Below are 21,486 nucleotides of genomic sequence, written 5' to 3'. Positions count from 1 at the left end.
GTAAATCTTTACAGAAGCAGAAAGCCTTGTGTTTTTCCTGAAAAACCATTATACATATATCCAGAAATCTGCTATGGTGGATTATTACACGAATTGTGTGTGTGTGTGTGTGTGTGTGTGTGTGTGTGTGTGTATACACTAAATCTTAAATTCCAAACAGAAAGTCAGATTCCAGAGAGGACACACTGTAAGATTTTGTTTACATGATGTTAAAAAACAGGAAAAACAAATCTTTTCTGATAGAAATGTATATTATGTTTGCGGTGGTGGATACAAATGTATATACTTGGCAGAATCCTTTCAACTGTATGATTAAAATGGGTGCATATGGCAATGATACCTCAATAAAGTTAATTAAAAAAATAAAGTTTACCTCATAAAATAAGGGCTCAACAACTCATCTAAAAACTGGGCTAGGGACCTAAATAAACAGTTCTTCAAAGAAACACAAATGGCCAAAAAGCATGTGAAAAGATGCTCAACATCATTGGTCATTAGGAAAATGGAAATCAAAACCTCAAAGAATTACCCTTACCACCCAGTAGGATGGTTAGCATAATAAAATCAATAATAAGTGTTACCTAGAATGTGGAGTCATTAAAACCCTGTACTTAGTTTCTATAAATGTAAAATTATAGTTATTGTGGAACAAACTTTGGTTGCACGTCCAAAAGTTACAAAATAGAATCACCATGTTGTTACTAGTTGCCATCAAAACCCAGTAATTCCTATCTCCCACTCCTAGGGATGTACTAAATGAATGTAACAACTGCTGCCCCAAAGAATTAAAAACAAGTATACAAATCCTTGTACACAAATGTTCAAAGCAGCCCTACTCATAATGGCCAAAAGGTGAGTAACCCAAATGCATCATGGAGAGAATGAATAAATAAGCAGCGTCATATATTAATATAATGGAATATTGCTCAACCATAAAAAAGAATTAAGTACTGAATATACTATACAATGTGAATAAATCTCCAACACACTTTGCTAAGTGAAAAGCAAGACACACCAGATCACATATTGTACAATTCCATTTACATCATATATATTGCATGATTCAATTACATACTGAATAGGTAGCCCCTAGGGCCGAAGGCATATTGGTGGTTACCAGAGGCTGGAGGGAATGGGAGTGATTGCTTAATGAACATTAGGCCTTTTTAAGGGTGATGAAAATGTTTTGGAACTAGACAGAAAACGTGCTTGCAACAAAATTGTGATGTACTAAATGTCACTGAGTTCTAAAACGGCAAGTTTTATGTACATTTTTTATTTTTATTTTTAAAAATGAAGCCTCAAACAGTAAAATCTTTAAACAATCAAAAGTGCAGCCATTCTGTATCCTGGTTGTGGTGGTGGTTACAAAAACCTACAGTGTGATAAAATTTATTAGAGTTATAAAGTAAGAAAAATATGAATACATTCAAAACTGGTGAAATTCAAACGTAGTCTATAATCAGCAGCATTGTATCAATGTAGATTTCCGAGATTTGATAGTATAGTATGCTTATATCAAAAACTCACTGCCATCGAGTTGATGCCAACTCATAGTGATTCTATAGGACAGAGGAGAACTGCCCCTGTGGGTTTCCGAGCCTGTGAACGGTTTACAGGGGTAAAAGGGCCAGTCTTTCTCCAAGAACAATGGTTATATAACAGGTTATGGTTGGAGGAAGCTCCATGAAGGGTATACAGAACCTCACTGTACTATCTTTTCAGCTGCTTATGAGTCAAAAAATATTCCAAAGATGAAATGTGGAAAAAGGAATACAACACAGATTATACAGCCAGTATTTGTATTGTCACAAGATATCCATTTACTATAGAGCAGAATCCTGTAAATACATTATTAAAAAAGGCCAATAATTTTTTGATGTTTCCAATAAAGGTGTAGCCAGTTTGAATTCAGAGAAGGGAAGTGCATAAATAATTATGGCTCTACAAATTAAAAATTCAGAATAAAGTCAACCTAAAATTTAAGGCAGTAAAACAAATAGTAAATATCATTTCCTAATTTGTTAACTCCATAAAGGAAAAATAAATCAAGGTGACCAACAGATAAAATTACTTTTGAAAAGCATATTTGTATACTGTTCAAAGCCCAGAGATTTACTATATAATCAGTTAACCAAAAAACCCAGTGTCAATTCATGCAGTCATTAAAATTCTAATTCTGTGGTCAGTAATTTTGATTATAATTATTATGCTTACAATAGATGGAAAAATTAAAGTAATATTTTTAAATGCATGCATCCCTCCATAAAATCAACCTTTATCCTGCCACTTACTATAATGAGTCATTTACGAAATGGCAAACAAATTAGGCTAACTAGGAGCTATTGACAAATGAAAAGAAATGAGAGCATAATTGCAGTGTCTATGTAAATGGTGCTTAACTGCCAGATAAAAAGTCATATAAAACCATTCAGTCAACTGTGCATTTCTAAATATTCTGACTTTTTATAAAAGCAGTTAATGATAGTTCATATGCGGTAGCAACTGCAGCATATCAGAAACTGCTAAATGCCAAATTTAAATTAATAATGAAGCCATCAGTGCCTAGTATAATTAGAGAGAGCCTCAAGCCAGGAGTCCCAGAGTCTGAGCTGTTCTAGGATGAACCCTCTAAATTTAATTGTGGTCACGCCTCAGGTGTAGATTAAAACTAAATCTCAGCTGTAGATTAAAGTTCACTGTGATCTAGTCGATTCTAACTCATGGCAACTCTATATTGAGTTTCTGAAACTGTAAATCTTCATGGGAGCAGACAAGCTCATCTTTTTCCCAGGGAGCAGTTGGTGGGTTTGAACCACAGACCTTGGGGTTAGCAGCCCAATGCCTGGGCTAAGCATACGCCACCTTTTAATCAAGGAAACTAAGGCTCAGATAGGTGACATAACTAAGCCACAACCATGGACCAGATCCAGTGTTTCTAAAACCAGTCCCAAAATCCTTGCCCCAGTTCCATTTAGAGTGATTCTCCAATTGCACGTGTTTGTTTCCTCATGGAGGTGCTGAGAAGATGACTAGAAATAATTGGTGTAAATGACTATGTGCCTGCTCCTATTTAAATTAATTTTATTAAATAGCTGGTGTTTGTTGAGGGTGCTATATCAGGCAAAATTATATCTGTCTGTTTGTATACATCCCCTCAATGCCCAGAGTTTTAAGCAATTGGGACAGCAGTTTCTCAATAAAGGCATTACTGGCATTTGAAGGAGAATTCTTCCCAGTATGGGGTGCCCTCCCACATTACAGAATTTGAAATGCACACTTGGGCCTTAGTGAATCAATGGCAGTAGCACCTTCTAGGCAGGGCTCATCCTAGCATGAAGTGATTTAAATAATCAAACTTAAGGCAAAAATATCCATGATGAACAAAGGCAGGATCAGTATTACTGATTCTTCCTTTTGCCTCTGGTTCCATTAAGACTCAGGCAGCCCAGTTATTGATCCCATCTATGTATTAAAATGTAGCAATTTGGTTCCTCATGGATTTGGGGCCTTAAGTTTTATTTTTTAAAGATACTGCATGTTGCTTAAGGGGCATTAAGTTTATGTTAATGATGGTGAAATAATTTGGAAAGGGTTATCAATAATGGTTGCACAACACAAAGAGTGATTCATTGGCCATGAATTATACATGTAGCAGTTGTTGAACTGGAGAATATTTTGTGGTGTTTATTTTTCTTACAACAATTAGAAAAAATTAATTACATGAATAACAATGAATACAAGGAAGAAGAAAATGTTCTAGAATTGACTGTGATGATACTTGTACAACTCTTTTTGATATGATTTAATTACATGACATGTAGATGAAGTGCTAATAAAACTGTTAAAAAAGATATTGCGTTAAAATATTATTTCTTTTGGTTACTGAGTTTTTGGAAACCTTTATGTTTTGCACCCAAGGGGTGGACTCACTTGCCTAGCCTTAATGTGGCCCCATTTCCAGTCACTATGACAACTCAAAACACCTCCACACATTTTCTAATGCCCTCTCAGGTGGACAACCTCTTAAATAGCAAAGGCTGCTATTTTCCATATATCAAGAAGTTCAGCTAGAGAGGCAGCCAGAGGCTCGAATGTTGGCTCTCTGATGCTGACAGGGATCAAGTTCCTTTGATCTTTGTGCTGTGCCCACAAGATGGCTGCTGCATGCTGAAGAATGGTATCCTAGTTCTAGGCAGGAAAACAATGAATGGTAGGTCAAAGGGCAGGAAAAGCATACCAGCTGAGCCTGGCTTTTTATTAGACAAACAATCATTTTCCCAGGAGATCTACCCAATAAACCTTGACTCATATATCACCAGCCAGAACTCAGTCATATGGCCAGCCTAGTAACAAGAAGCCTGGGGAAGTGAACATTTTAAGTAGGCACTTTCCCAGCCTGAATAAAACGTGTTTTATTTGTAAAAAGAGGAGGAGAATGAATAAAGGGTTAAACAGCTAGAAGTGTTCACCATGGGGACCATGCAGGATATTCCATGATGGCTCTTCCCGGTGTTTGCAAATAGCATCTACACTGCTTAGAATGTGATAGGCTGCCTGAACACAGCATTTGGATGATGACTGTTAGAATTTTGTCTAAAACCTGGAATGCAGTCTTAGGTTGGGTTCTACCAGGAGAATTTAAGTACACGTGATCTGCTAAAGGTGCACTCTTGGGAAGACCCTGTACAGAAACGAGGGACGTGAAAACGAGCTATGCAAGCAAGTGTTCTCAGGTGAAGTTAAGCCGTGGGCTGTTGCCCATAGAGCTAATGGACCTAGATCACCCTGGCTTGTGGCAAGAAGCTGAGCTTTTCACCCACTCCCCCAATTCTTAATGGAGGGGGTAGGTGGCAAGTGTCTCTGGGAGATAACCCCCAGCAGCCGAGAGCAATGTGAGCTGTTTCTCAAAACACTTGCAGCAGCTGGGGAGGTGGGCACACCATCTCTCCCATGGGTCTGTATGCACAGGCACCAGCAGTATCGACTAAAAATACTGATTTTTTTCATTCATCTTCCAAAGAATTACCTTTATTTTTCCTTTGTATTGTTTGAGAAGAGCTTATTCTACATATGCAGTTACCATTAAAAACCACTGCAAAAAAAAAAACACCTGGCAATGGGTTGAAATGTCTCATGTTTATGAAAAAGGATTAACAGATGTTGACTTGTTTTGTTGAGACATGAATGTAGAAAGTGCTTTATAATTTGCTCTGTTATTAACCAGGATTTAATCCGTAGTGCACAATCTCATCAGAGCACGTAAATATTTCATAGTTTAGTGTCTCATTTAAAACTCGATTAATATTTCATTGAAGTTGACCAACAAAATAACTGAAAGAATTATGTTGCATTCAGTTAGGCCTGGAATGAGCAAGCTCTTTGTTTTCTCAAGTGGTTTGAAGCTAAAATTATTCCAACTTCATGAAATATTCCACATAATTTTAAAAGAAATCAAAGGGCTAGCTGCAAAGTAAGCTTGAAAGGCACATATTAAGTATTGAGGAAAGCATAAAATAAAAGGAATTTTCAACTTTAAATCCCAGAAAACAGATTAATGCATTGTGGTCTATGACATTACTAATTCAGCAGTAGATTAATTTAAAATATTGTCAATATCCCCTTTTTGAGAAAAGAAAGTAAAAATTGAATCTTGTCCTTGGCTCATGTAAACGTATATGTTTTAGAGCAATGTACATAGACCTGGGAGATGGAGATTAACAAAGCCATGTATAATTCACCCATGTAAGTCAACATAGAAATACTTTCTGAATTCTGAGTCCAGCACTGAGCCAGGTACTCAAAACTGAAATAAATTTTAAAAAGAAGAAATATTGGCCCATATTCAAAAGCTTCCCGGGCAAGAAGCTTCCCAGTGGCCAGTCAGAATTACGTAAGTGCCACCAGACATGTGATTCAAAACACATGTGAAGTAAATGACCTACCTGGACACAGAGGACATGGAATGTATCAATTCTACCAAATTTATGAACATTTTAAATGGAATCAAATCACTGCCAAACCATTCTTGTAAAAGCTGTTAAATCCCACCTGGTAAACTTGGTATTGAATAATGAATGTTTGAATTCTTGATCTATCAAGTCCAGAATTATTTTTTAAATATTGCTCTTAAAATAATCTAGTGACACAGGTCACTTTTGGAAAACAGGACATGGAACAGTGATAACAGGTTTTCTGATAAATATCGCATATGGGAAATAACTGGTTATCTCGTTTTTTCCTTTTAATCTAGTCCCTAAGATATTCAAATGATTAACTTTTCACCTGTCAAAATCTCTGTATATACGTGCATGTACTTTGTGTACACGTGTACTTTAAAAAGGTCAAAGCCTTATCTAATATTGGAACATTTTCCCTTTTACCTCTATACTTTTTCCCATGGCAGTATTCAGTCTATAATGATGGAGAACCATAGTTAATATGCAGAAAAAAAACCACTGTAAAAGTAGGTTGTTCTTACTTAATGCCACAATTAGGATAAAAAATATTTAATTAATGACAACCTGCTAAGCAACAGTCTGGTCTCAGTGTCTACAGAAGGGCAGACTATCCTGTCCAGGGAGGAGATGAGAGAGAGGCTGATAAGCAATCATCAAGAAAGAAATAGCAGATGCCCTTCAGTCAATACTTCTGGTCAGAAACAGCATGGTACAGACCATTTTTTCTTCTAGGGTACATTGTTCTTGAATGTGTCTTTTCAGGAGAACTAGCCTTAAACATTTATATCAAGGACTTCTATTTTCTCAAACATTCTTAGTATTTAGTACATATAAAATTGTATCAAGGGCTCATGAGGGAGAGGGGAGCGGGGAGGGAGGGGAAAAATGAGGACCTAATGCCAGGGGCCTAAGTGGAGAGGAAATGTTTTGAGAATGATGAGGGTAATGAATGTACAAATGCGCTTTACACAATTGATGTATGTATGGATTGTGATAAGAGTTGTATGAGCCCCTAATAAAATGATTTTTAAAAATTGTAACATTGTATTTCTCCAAGTGTATAACTTACCTGTTTGTCAAAAGCTACCCATGATGGTACATCTGATTCCATTCCTGTAGGATAGATACTGTATTTAGGCTTCGGCTTTTGCCCAATCAGCGGTTCTCCACCTATTCCAGGTTTCTCATCACTTACTAACATCATAACATTGTTACAAAAGCCCCAGTGTTGAGATTTGTGGAACTTCTCCTTTCCTGCCTGTAAACAGAAGAGACAACATACAATGATGAAAGTTACTCTTTACGACTTTTCTGCAGTTTAAAAAAAATAAAAATACATTTTCCCATCATGTATTTTTCCCACTGTGAAATGACTATATGGTGGCAAATAATTATGATCAATCTGGATACATAAAGCTGTATCATATTTTAAATTTGATTCATCTTTAAAAATTCAAAACTCGGAAAAGCAGTAAGAATATATCCAATACTTCAAGCTATTTGAAACATTTAAAAATATCTATTACTGCAAGTGAACATTTAGAACACTAGCAAGCTGTGTGTCAAGAATATACACAGAAAGGGGGGCAAAATCCTCAACTTCAGGGTGGAAATGGAACCATTTTTCCACAGAAGTCTTACTTTCCACAGAAGTTTTACTTTCAGCAAAACTCAAGAGTATTTCTCCAGTAAAATAAATGTAACAATAGGAAATTCCTCAAAACTGACATTCTCCTCATAATTGTTAAACCTTGGCCCCATCAGCCCAACTCCCTTCCTGCCATTCATGGAGATCTGGAAAAAATGAAACATGTACACCAAGGTCTGGCAAGAAATGTGGACCCACATCAGTTTGTATGCGCTGCTTGTGGGAAAAGTAAAGGAAATTAGTGTCGCTACTCTGAGGAGAGATTTGACAATTACCCATGATTTACCAATTCTACTCCAAGAAATCTCTTGCCATCCGTGCCTGGGAAGCTATGTATCAGATTATTTACATGTTACATCAGTGTTTATAAGACAAACAGGAAAAAAATCGAAATTCCTATCAGTGACAGAAAGGATGCATTAATTGTGTTGTTTTAAAACAAAGTTCTAAAACTGCATGTATCAATATGGGTAAATCTCAAAAAATCTCAAACAAAAAAAATCAATAGTATAAGGACACAGAACAGTTGGTAATTCCACATTTAAACCTTGTAAGTCCTGAAAAATGTAAACTGTTATTTGTGGGTAATTTAGCCATCAGAATAATATAACAATGTAAAGGGGGGGTGGGTAATCTCAAAAAAGTTTGTGGAAATTTTAAGTATCTTTTCATCTCATTTTACACAAACTTTTTGAAACTTCTTATATCATACTACTTATATATCATAGCATATCATATCAAATGCCACATAAAAATAAAGTTTTTCAGATATCATGAAAGTCCTGTATATTCTCTGAGTTCGTGCTTCTGCCTCCCTCTCCACAGGTACCCATCATCGTTAATTTGTTGCTTATCATTTTCACGGATCTGTAAGTAACACTATATTTCTAAATATTTTCAAGCTTTACATATATGGAATTATCACATTTTAAATTACTTTCTACTACCTCCTTTCAGTTTTGCTCAAATTTTTAGGTTTTTCATTTCTAATACAAAGCATTTTAGACCTCTGTAATAACATTATATTTTATAGAGTGAGCATAACAGGTATGTCTTCTCTGCTACTTGAGTTTCTCTACAAAAGGAGATAGAAACATAAGCTTAGGATGTGGATACACATACCAAACCTTCAAACGAATTTGAAACATTGATTTTATTTTTTATGCAGACTTGCTGTTACATGAATGTTCTTTATATTATCAGCCATGGTTTTAAATGCCAAGACATCAAGATACATGAATATATAAATAAAAACCCAGATTTGCTGGTGCTGGCCAGATTTGTACTGCTTCTGCCTTCCCTACTTACTGCGATCTGGAAGAGGCAGTTAGCCTCTGTGGGTCCCCACTGCCTTGGTACAGGGAAAAACAGTAATCACCAGGGGGTGGAGGTACTGCTAAAGCCACCTATACTTCCTTTGCCTAATGGGGGAGGGTAAAGTGGAAGGAAGAGTGGATTTCTAACAAAGTGAGCATTCTGCCCCTCTCCTTGAGCTTTCTCTCCAGAAGAGCTGCCATATTACCTCCTGTTTCTCAAAAGGGAAACTTCACATATCGGAAAAGACAATCTTTCATTTTTCACCACTTGCACTGCTCGGTTGTTGAAAGCTTACCACCCTTGGCTTCCAGTGAGCAAAGGCCAGCAGCTGTCACAAAAACAGTAACTAATTCTATGGACACAACAGAAATATAAGAAACTTTTGCCAGAACTGAATACAGCCAAGGCAATAGTTTCTTACAAAGTCATAGCTGGGTCCCAAACCAAACCAAGCCACTGCCATGGAATAGATTCTAACTCATTGTTGCAATATAGGGTCCCCATGGCTTTACATCTTTATGGAATTAGACTGGTTCATCTTTCTACCACAGATGAGTTTGAATCATTTTTCAACCTTATGGTTAGCAATCCAATGCTTGTCTTACTGCCATTAGGGCTCCTTCGGGTGCCACAAAGGAAGCCCCAAATCACCAAAAAATGTGCCAAAAGTAGGCTCTAAACTTGGCTAGCAACATCCCCCTTTCTAAAGCAAGTAATCTGGGGTAAACAGCAATTACTTTTGATAAACCAACAAATATGTGGTAAGCATTTATTGCATAGTGAGCCTTGTACTAGTAAGATCACTGTAAGACTTAGACCATGCCCTGAAGAAAGAACATACAACCTTGTTGATGAGGTAAAAGATAACTATATAAAACTATAAAATAGTCCAGCTACTCTTCAGTGATCACTTGTGATGAGCTAGACCCTTTCCTAAGTGCTTTCTATATTTATTTCATCATCACAACATTATTTGATAGGTATTATTACTGTCATTTTACTAATGAGGAAATCAAGGCAGAAAGAGGGAGACCTGTACACCCAAGGTTACACAGTAACTAGGAAAACCTTCATTTAAACTTAAGTTTATGCACTCATTCCCCTACAAGTTTAGTAAGTTTATCCACATAGACTCATACACTATCGGCTTGTGTAGCAGTGCTAAGGTTTAGTGGATAACTGGATGATTTCTTGGGCGTGTAGAGCTGGGTTGAATTATATAGGAAATTATGAATAATGAGCTATAGCTGGACTGACACCAACTACTAGGAGGGAGGGTATGAGAGGGATGAGTCTAATAAAAAGGATAAGTTCAACTTTGAAGGAGGGGAAGATGAAGTCGAATATGGAAGGAAGTAAGTCAATATTATGAAGGGCTTCACATTTAAATGCTTTAGACAGCTCCTTCACACTACTGGAATATCAATGGAGTTCCAGCACTAACAGGAGCCCCACAAAATTTTATTTAATTGGGCTAGGTCCCTCTGCAGAGTTCAGAACCCTTGGAGTAGAGAAAGAAAGAAGGAGCAGAGATTGCTAGGGGACTAGCAAGTATAGAGTACCCATATGAAAGGTTGAAGTGATGGACAGAAACCAGACAACTAAACAAGGAACATGACTTCAGGCAATTTACAGTTTCAGACTGACCCAGGCCTTGTGCCTCTGCTTGTAGAAATACTGATTTCATTGTATCCCTGGTCAGTGAGTGACCAACAGCCTAATCTCTCTTTCTCATGGGCTCCTTTCGAGACAGAAATCCACTCAAGTTTGTCACCTGTGAAAGAGGAAGAAAGCCTCCTTCAGCCCCGAATTCCCCCTCATCACTGTCTTCACTCCTTCTTATCCTTTATCTTCAGGATCCATGAAAGAATTGACTAGAGTCACCCTTCCATTCACTCCTACAATAGGGACTGCCATGCCATCCCCCCTGCTAAGTCCTTCCTTGCATGACACCATACTATGATAGCTTCAGACAGGTCCAGAGACTCTTGAATTGAGACGTGAGATGAAGAGAGTAACCAGACTGAAACCGATTGTGGTAGTGATAGTAGTATAACACTTCTTGATATGATTGAACTATGAAATGGTTTGATGTCTGGATTATGTCCTAATAAAATGGTTTGGAAGAAAAGTAACCAGAAGCCAGAGCCTTAGAAGTTTACAAATTGTTGGATTTTGTTTTGAGCAGGGATGCAAATTCTGCTCATGTAACAGAGTTTTTACGGTAGCCATGTGGGAACAACAAAAATGTCTATCAAGAGATTAATGTCTACATAAAATATGGTACATACATACAATGTGATATTCAACAACTCAGTTCACTGCTATCGAGTTGATACTGACTCAAAGTGATCCTCTAGGGACAGAGAAGAAGTGCCCCCATGGGTTTCTGATACTATGAAACTTTCTCCCACAATACAATAGGGTATTACTCAGCCATAGATGACACTTCAAAACATCATGCTGAGTGAAATACGTCCATCAAAAATGGACAAATACTGTATTGTCTTACTTGTATGAAATAAACAAATATAGAACCAAACACAAGCCTACTGTGGAGTTGATTCTGCCTCATAGTGACCCTACAGAACAGAGTAGAACCATCCCATGGGATTTCCAAGGCTGTAAGCGTCAAGGAAGCAGACTGCTGCATCAGTCGTGCAGTGCAACTGAGTTCAAACCGTCAGCCTTGCAGTTAGCACTCTAATGCTTACCCTGCTTCACCACCCACCAAACCAAAACCAGTAACATCAAGTCAGTTCTAACTCACAGTGACCCTGTGGGATAGGTTTCCAAGATTGTAACTCCTTACGGGAGTGGAAAGTCTTGTCTTTCTCCTGTAGTACAGCTGGTGGCTTTGAGCTTCTGATCTTGCCACTAACAGCCCAATGCATAACCACCACACCACCAGGGCTCCTTAAATAAATACATAGAAACTGAAAACTGCAGTGGTTACCAAGGGCAGATGCTAGGGGGAAAGCAAGAAATTTTGCTTTGGGGGTAGTGAATTTTTATAAATGGTGGTGAAATTATGTGGCAAAGCAGAGTGAATGTGGTTGCATAACTTAAAACATGTGTCACTGAATTACATAGGCAGAAATTGTTGAGCTGGCATACAAGTGCTTTGCTGTGTATACTTTCCCCACAATGAAAAAACAATCAATCTGGCTGTGATACAGAACACTGGCATTAAATAACAGTGGCCTGAATCAGAGAGAAAAGGGAAAGTAGGGGATGGGATGGCAGGTAGTAAGTTGAGATAGCAGTTATGATCAAATTTTATATGTGATGTGGGATGTGTGGTGAGGAGGCAAGTTGTTAATGAGCCCAAATATTTTGGCCTGAGCAACTAGACAGACAGAATTGCCATGTACTAGGGTACAAAACAGTGGGAGAAAATTTGTATGAGGATTCTTGGAGTAAGAGGTATACATAGGAATCCAGAAATCTATTTTGGACATATTAAGTTTCAAATACCAATCATACAAGCAAGTAGAGATGTTGAAGACAGTATAAGTCTGACATTCAAATGAGAGATCAGTGCTAGATATAAAACTTTAAGATACACCAACTGACAAATAGTAGTTAAAATTATAATCCTGGATTGAATGGTGACAGTACAGAAAAGAAGTCCAAAACTGAGGTCTAAGTAATCTCAGTGGCTACACCTGGGAGATGAGGAGGACAGGCACAGAGGGACCGAAAAGAAGTAGCTGGTGACACAAGAAGAAAAGCAAGAGAGTTTAGAATCATGGAAGCTATTTAAAGAAAGCATCTGAAGAAGGGGCCATGATTACCCGTCAAATGAGATGAAGCTTGAAATTTAACTTCTGAATTGGAAACATGGTGACCTGGATAAAACTGGTTTTACAAAGTCTTGTAATTTTATTTACAGCTTTTAATTTTATTAATAGTTTTATTGATTTAAAATTTGCATACCATACACTTCATAGTTGTCACATTTAAAGTGTTGTATGTACATCATCACAATCAGTTCTAGTGCTCCCTGACCACTCCCACATTCATTTGCTCCCCAATTTCTCTCACCCTGTCTCCAGGCCCCCACCCCTGACCCTGATATTGTCTATGCAGCCACTCCTGTGCTTCATAAACTAGGAACCCTAACAGCAACAATTACAAGCAAAACAAAACAGAAAGAAAATAATAACAACAATATAAAGATAAAAGTAAAACTAAAGAGTAAGAAAGAACAGACTGCTATCCATATTTGTTTAAAAGAGAGAGACTGGATATTTCTGCTGTGGAACAAGTGAGAAATATTGAAGCAGAGCAAATTCAGATTGAGTCTAGAGGACGGGCACCTAGTCAGGTATCAGATTATACCATCGTTCCAGTCACCACAGTCAAGTTTACGATAATCTCTGTCTGATAGCAAAGCTGTTCACAACCCTCCACTGTGGCCGGCAGCTATCTGTCACTGTTTAATCTGACCCGATACTCTGCAGATGGATTTTGGGTTTCCACTGTCTTCCATAGACTTCTACAAACTGGTGATTCACAATGTAAGCGCTGATACGTTTCCTTTCATCATAATTGGATTTTGTTATTGTACTCTTTGAATCACACAGGCTGGTGTGCTTCTTTGGTGTGGACTTAATGGATGCCCACTTAGATGGCTGCTCATTTGAATATAAGCCTTTTAGGCTCCAGACCCTAGTCCAATTAATCACTGGGCACTATCTGCTTTCGTCACTACGTTTTGAGGTAGCATGCTTCTCTTCAGTGATGTCTTCATGAAGATGAGTATCGATTGAGTAAGGCCATGTTATGAGAACTAACTGTTCTTGGATTGGCGCTAGAATTAAGTGGAAGCCCAGAATGCATCTGTTTGTCTATGGGTTATAAAGGACTCTAGTTTACATTAGTGGTCATGTTATCATTTTATGACAAAAAAACACAAAAAGCATTAAGAAAAAACAACCAAAAAAGAAAAACATTGTCAATGATCCCCCTGGGGTAGAATGTGATTGTGTTGATAACATCAATAATTTATCCAGTAGCATAGAATTTAAGGTACTGTTGAGGTGCTTATCTAAGTATTATTGTCCAGCTGCAAACTGCATTCCCCGAGTTGTTGCTTTGTACAGGTTGAATTCTTAAATGATTGAGGTCTGTTTACACTGAGCACGGGGGCTGGGGTTAGGGGGAAATTTCCTGTAAGATTAAAACCAGTCATATTATTGCAAGGGGAGCATTGAGATAGTAAATAAATGGTGGTTCTGGGTCCCCTTATTATTCACTTCACTTATCCAGAGGCCTGTGACTTTGTCATCTCAAAAGCGAGAATGATAATACCTGCCTCATGGGACAGAGGTTACGACTAAGTGAGAGAAAATTTGTGACTCCGCCTGCCCATTAACATTTATTAGCTTCTCAAGGGAAAGTACTGATGCTGACTTTTAGAAAGAGCTGCGTTTGAGTTCCAGTAAAAATGTAGCAAGTTTTATTCCCTTAGTAACCAACTAGGGAGCTAAAAATTTTCTCTTCCACAAATATATCTTATAGAACAATTTTATAATCAATATGCAATGAATGTTTTATAGAACTTAGAGCTTAATTTTCTATATTTGATTGAATACTTCTTGATATATTTCTACCTACTTTGATGATGTTATGAGTTATAAAATGTGTTTCATTAGTGTGTTCATAAAATGAGTATTATTTTCCTGACTTTTTAATGAATTTTTATTGTGAATTAAGTAGAGGGGGTTATATATCAGACCACCAACTCTGCATTCAACAGTTCAGACCCCTCATCAATCCTGCCCCACTGTATTCTACCACACCTCAAACCCCTGATTTATCTCTCTTCTCTTTCTTTATGAACCTCCATCCTCCTTTTCAACAAAGTCAATACCTGTCAACCTTCTAGTCCATTGCTACATCTTCCCAACCTTGCCCTCCTTCCCTTGGGAATCTCTGGTCTATTCCCTTTGAAATACAAGTCTGTCTGGGTTTTGACCCACACAGTAGTGGTCTCATAAAATATTTGTCCTTTTAGATTGACTGCACTCAGCATAATACTCTCCAGGTTCATCTATATCATGAAGTGTTTTGTGGTTTTTAGTGTCGTATTCTATTGTACAAATGTACCAAAGTTGTTTCATTCATTTTTCTACTGATGGGCATTAGGGCTGTTTCTAACTTCTTGCTAGTGTTAACAGTACTGTGATGAACATGTGAGTGCATATGTCTACTCATGTTATGGCTCTTAAATCTTTAGAATATATACCCAGCAGAGTCACTGCTGTATCATATGGCATCTCTATTCCGAGTTGTTTGAGGTAACCCTATATCACTTTCCACTATGGTTGTACATATTTATAGGCCTACTAGCCCTGGTGGTATCATGGTTACACGTTGGGCTGGGATCCCCATGGTCGGCAGTTTAAAACCACCAGCAGCTCCGTGAGAGAAAGATGAAGCTTTCTATTCTGGTAAACAGTTATAGTCTCAGAAATCCACAGGGGGCTCTCTATGAGTCAGCATTGACTCGATGGCAGTGAGAGTGAGACAGTAGGGTATGAGATTTCCAATACCTCCATATCTTCTCCAAGATACATTTTTTTCTGTTTTTCTGAGTTGGGCTGTCATTCATTGTCAATGTAAGGTGATATCTCAGGATTGTTTGAATTTGCATCTCCCAGATGTCTAATGAAAATGAGCATTTTTTTCATGTTTGTTGGACATTTAGATGTCACTTTTGGTAAACTGTCTACCCATGTCCTTTGCCTACTTTTTAATCGGATTATTTTTTTTCTTATTGAGGCATTATAGTTTTCTATACTTTTAGGGACTAGTGCCTGAAACAAGTATGATTTCAGATTATTGGTCAAGAGTAACTTTTAACACTGCTGTCTGTTAGTCCAAGAAAGCAGGGCTACAGTCTGTCTTATTCTTTATTCAGCATTTAACCCTGGGCCTGATAAGGTATTCAGTCAAAATTCCTTGAATAAAAATACACTATCCATTTTTCAGATATAATTTTTGGCAACCCACTGTAGCAAATTGCAAACTCCATGCATAGAGAATAGGGTTGTAACAATTCAAAGGATTACACTAGAAAATGGTAAAAGTGAGAGGCAAATTTTATAGGATCTAGGTCTTAAACTAAGCATTGAAGCATACAATGGATTTGACTGGGAAAATTATAAGCAAATTTGCTAAAGTATATTGAATAGCAGGGACAGGCTTCAGCTAGATTCAGGGGTACCTTCCTACAGTAACCAAACTCATGGTCATCCAGGCAAACCTGACTCATAACGACCCTGTAGAACGAGGAGACTTGCCCCTGTGGATTTCTGAGATTGTATGTCTTCATAGGCCCTCGTCTTTCTCTCAAGGAGCAGCTGGTTGTTTCAAACTGCTACACCAGGAGTAGGAAATAAAGGTTGAACAGTTGATATTAAATCTGTAACACTAAATGCCAAAATCAGATACTTGATTTCGTCTCATGGGATATGAAAGAACACTGAAGGCCCTTAAGCAAGGAAAAAATATAATGAAAAACTTTTGAGTAACAGTGTTCCAGGTGGACTTCATACCATTTCATAGATGACATTAGAATGCCAAGAATTAAAGAGCAGGATAATATCTAGAGATGAAGATATGAGGAAACAGGATCCCTGTCTTACTGTGCTGATGGGCGAGTTAGCTGATTGTCATTCTGGAAAGCAATTAGGTGCTATTTAGCAAAATTAGGGCTGTGGAATATCTATGATTCAATAATCTCACTCTGTGATATAGATATATCAAATAAATAAAGGGATATATGTGAGAAAATACAGTATGTGGGCAAGTTGGAATCAAGTTAGGTTGTGGAGACATGGATAATGTCTTAGTCTGGGTAGACTAGAGAAACAAATTCATAAACACTCATGTGTCTAAGAAAGAGCTTTACATAAAGAGTAATTGTACATTAAGAAAACATCACAGCCCAGTCTAGATCAAGTCCATAAGTCCTATATAAGCCCATATGTCCAGTACCAGTCTGTAAATTCCTCTTCAGACTCACACAACACATGCAATGACACCAAGTACAGGAAAATCACAAGCCAGTGGGTGGAAATTCTTGTGGACCGAGTAGTGGTGGAAGCAGCTTAGCGCTGGTGCGTGTCTCCATGTGGCTCCTCCAGTTTCAAGGCTGTGGCTGCCATCAGCATAGCTCCATGTGGCTTGTCAACAGGAATGTCTCAAAGGGAGTGAGCCTGTGTCCTGGCTCCAGCGAGCTATTTATCTCCTTAGTGCCTCTAAATGAGATCATCAAGCTGCTACCTGATAAATTCCTCCCCTTCACTCTTTAAGTCTCAAACTGACAACAGATTATGGAACTACCACAAGTAAGAAAATATAATTTTGGTGGACTTTTATCAAGATGGCAAACTAGGAAAACATAGTACATAGATTCTCTGCATCAAAGACACAAGAGACATAATGAAACATGATAATCCTAGAACCTTGAGCTTCAAAGGAAAGGACAGACCAAAGGATTAGACACTGACTAGGAGAAAAAGCTAACCAAAAGACATGAGAGAAGAGACAGATGGGTGAATTAACAATGAGCCTAACACAGCATAGCATATGACTTTTGCAAGAAGCATTCCATCCAAATAATGGCTTGGCACATAGTCGTTGGTGACAAGAAAGGTGAAATTTTCCCTTGTTCTCCACACTCTCCTCGTACTGGTAACTAACACATCTTATCCTCACCCCTATTCCTCCACACCTGCTCCTGCAACCCTTATTCTGCCTGAGGTCTGAGCCATGCTTTCATGGTGGGTGGCTAGTACACTATCCCCATGTCTGAAAGCACATTATTTCTCCCTCACTAACCAAACAGAACATGTAGTTCTGGCCACCCTTGGGCAGGCAGTAACTCTTTATATAACCAGCTGTGCTGTCCCCATCTACATCCTGTGCCCTAATGAATTCCTTCTAAGAACAAGCACCCTGGCACCTAAGCCACCATGTGAGCCAAGAAGAACTACTTTAGGATCAGGTCCCCTGATCCCAGACAACACAGATAAATGAAATTCAAAGGAATTTCTAAAAACCAGACCAGTATTACAAGAAATAAAAAGGGCAGTTCTTTGGTTAGAAAACCAATAAGAGTAGACAACGACCTGATATTAACATAAATGAAAATATAACCCGAAAGTCAACCCAGATATAGCCCAAAGTAAAATAAATCTACAAGTCTGAAGATGGGGAACCAAAAATATTGATTTGTAACTCAGACAATTACAAAGTAAATAGAATGAATAGTGTAGTCAAAGAACTTTCAAATGTATCAGAAGATAAGGAAATTTCAAGATAGAACCAATTTCTTTATAATTTGGAAAGAAATAATAAAATACAGGGTGTGACAGGGATTATATCAACTAGACACTTTAGGTAAGGGTACGGGTAGAGCTCAATCTATCAATCATATGACATCCTGGTGAAACCTCCTTGGTGTCTTAAGTCATTTGGTATGAAAGAGAAACTGAACAAAATCTTCTTTGCCCCTTCACTTTCTGCCAGAGCTAGAGTTTGTGTCTAGTTCTGCGATCTCCTGTTGTGTCACCTGCCGATCCAGGAGCTGTTGGTGGGCTCATTCAGATGACTTTGGACATCTGCGGGCTGCTTCATCATACTACTTCCTGTTTGTCAGCCTCCACAAGTCAGGAGAAGCCTGACTTAAATTGGACTGGATTTTCCTATTTCTACGACTGTGTAAACTATTTATTGATTGTCATAAGATCTGTAAGAGCCCCAAATAAAATTTTATATATATATACAAACACATACCAATGTCACTGCTTTCTCTTCTCTAGAAAATACAACCTAACACACAAGGTAACCTCAAAGAAAATTAACCTCTTCAAAAGAAAAAAAAGAAGAAAATCATAAGGATCAAGTAAACACTAAAACAAAAGCAATGAAGAAAATTAAATGAAAACTCACAAACAAAATGAACTAAGCACAGAAAGGTATATAATAATAGTGAAACCAGTAGCACTACACACACACAAACACACACAAAATGACAGCAATAAATGACATCGAATGTAAATGGATTAAATGCACCATTCAAGAGACAGAGGTAGCACAATGTATAAGAAAGCAGGATCCATCAATATGTTGTCTATAAAAGACACACCTCAGACACAAAGACAAAAGCAGACTTAAAAATATCAAAGGATGAGAAAAATATATGAAGCTGATGACAATAAAAAATGTGTGACCATGAGGTGTCGAAGGGATCAGGTATCAGGCATCAAAGAACAAAAAAATCATATCATTGTAAATGAGGATGAGTGCAGAGTGGAGACCCAAAGTCCATCTGTAGGCAATTGGACACCCCCTTATTGAAGGGCTGTGGGTAGGAGACGAGCCAGTCAGGGTTCAGGGTAGCAACGATGAAACATACAACTTTCCTTTAGTTCTTAAATGCTTCCTCCCATCGCTATCATGATCCCAATTCTACCTTACAAATCTGGCTAGACCAGAGGATGTACACTGGTACCGATAGGAACTGGAAACACAGGGAATCCAGGACAGATGATCCCTTCAGGACCAGTGGTGAGAGTGGAGGATACCTGGAGGGTGGAGGGAAGGTGGGGTGGAAAGGGGGAACTAATTACAAGGATCTACATATAACCTCCGCCCTGGGGGATGGACAACAGAAAAGTGGGTTAAGGGAGATGTCGGACAGTGTAAAATATGACAAAACAATAATAATTTATAAATTATGAAGGGTTCATGAGGGAGCAGGGAGCGGGGAGGGAGGGGGGAAAATGAGGAGCTGATATCAAGGGCTCAAGTAGAAAGCAAATGTATTGAGAATGATGCTAGCAACAAATGTACAAATGTGCTTGACACAATGGATGGATGTATGGCTTGTGATAAGAGTTGTACGAGCCCCAAATAAAATGATTTTTAAAAAATGAACAGGAGTGATAATATTCATTACCGATAAAATAAACATTTAGGTAAAATCCAGCATTAGAGAAAAAGAAGAGCATTATAAAGATTAAAGGGTCAACTGAACAAGAAAACATAACTATAATAACATAATTCTTGATTACAACACTCAAAATATTAGGACAGATGGGAAATTCTTCAATATAATTAAGGTCCATATACAACCAACCGTCTACATGAGTCTTAATGAAATGAACCAAAAGAATTCCCCTGGTGAGTAGGAACCAAAAGACCTTTATCACCACTCCCATTCAATATTGTGTTGTAAACCTTAGTCAGAGCTATCACACAAGAAAGGAAATTTAAAGGCATCCAAATAGTCAAAGAAGTAACATGACCTACATTTAATAGGGCCCTATACCTAGAATATCCTAAAGACTCAGCAAGAAAATTATTGGAACTAATTAAACGGTTCCACAACATACAATGAACATACCATAATCAGTTGGAATGTTTATGTTAACAATGAGAATTCTGAAAAGGAAATCAGGAAACAAAACCATTTACAATAGCAACCTCAAAGATGAAATACTTAGAAATAGATCTAACCAGAAAAACAAAAGACCTCCACAAAGTAAACTAGAAAACATTACTGCAAGAAACCAAGAGACCTGCATAAATGATAGAATATACCATGCTCATGGATAAGATGACTTAACATTGTGAATGTGTAAGTCTGGGTACTTTAGAGAAACAAATCCACAGAAACTCGTGTATAAGAGAGAGTTTTATATAAAGATTAAGTGTACATCAAGAAAACATCCCAACCCAGTGCTGCCCAAACCCACAAGGCTAACATTAACCCATTAACCCATATGTCCAACACCAATGACAACGTCCTCCTCCATCTCACAAAACACGCAATGATGCCAACTACAGGAGGATAGCCGAGTCAGTGAACGTGTAAGCATCTCAGCATTGGGGGGCGGGGGGTGGGGTGGGGTGGTCTCCACATGGCTGCTCCAGCACCCAGGGCTGCATCGGGGTAGGTCCATGTGGCTTCTCCTAGGGCATATCTTGCAGGAAGTGAGCCTTGCCAGCTGAAGCAGGGAACTGGCTAAGGCAGTTGCACCCTGGTCCGACCATCAGAAAGCTGGAGACCGGAAAACTAGAAAGGCAAGGCTCACCGAGCCATTTATCCTTCTGCCCTTCAATTAACCCCACGTGTTTATTGGCCAGGTTGGCACAACAAACTAACTCAGTGAACATATTAATACTACACAAAAGAATCTACAAGTATACTCAAATGCCCATCTAGATTTCTGGCAATGTCGTGGTTACCCATTGAGCTGCAATCGACAAGGTTTGCAGTGCGAAATCACCAGGAGAAAGAAGGGGTTTTCTATTGCTGTAACCAGTTCCAGTCTCGCACCCTCACAGGAGCAGTTCTTCCCTATCCTATAGCGTCCCTCATGAGTCTGCATCGACTCAATGGCAGTGCATTTGCTTTTTAATCTAGACTCCAACATTATTCTTTAAAGGGATGGAAAACGAATCATCAACTTTACATGGAAAGGAAGCATACCCAGGATAAGCAAAGTATTACTAATGAAACAAAGTAGGAAGACTCTCACT

General features: G+C 38.2%; 1 protein-coding gene across 1 annotated transcript in view; it reads right to left on the bottom strand.

Annotated features, from left to right (window-relative positions):
• The window catches only part of EFHC2 (EF-hand domain containing 2), a 213,339-nt gene that overhangs the window by 167,811 nt on the left and 24,042 nt on the right, over nucleotides 1-21,486 (bottom strand). Inside the window, exon 2 of the mRNA XM_045288314.1 lies at nucleotides 7,030-7,218. Coding sequence (XP_045144249.1) covers nucleotides 7,030-7,218 — 189 coding nt within the window. The remainder of the gene's footprint in view (nucleotides 1-7,029; nucleotides 7,219-21,486) is intronic.

The sequence above is a fragment of the Echinops telfairi genome, unplaced genomic scaffold, assembly GCF_000313985.2.
Source record: "Echinops telfairi isolate 266 unplaced genomic scaffold, ASM31398v2 ScPeMD7_19;HRSCAF=73, whole genome shotgun sequence".
NCBI lineage: Eukaryota > Metazoa > Chordata > Mammalia > Afrosoricida > Tenrecidae > Echinops > Echinops telfairi.
This window is presented reverse-complemented; position numbering and strand designations above follow the sequence as displayed.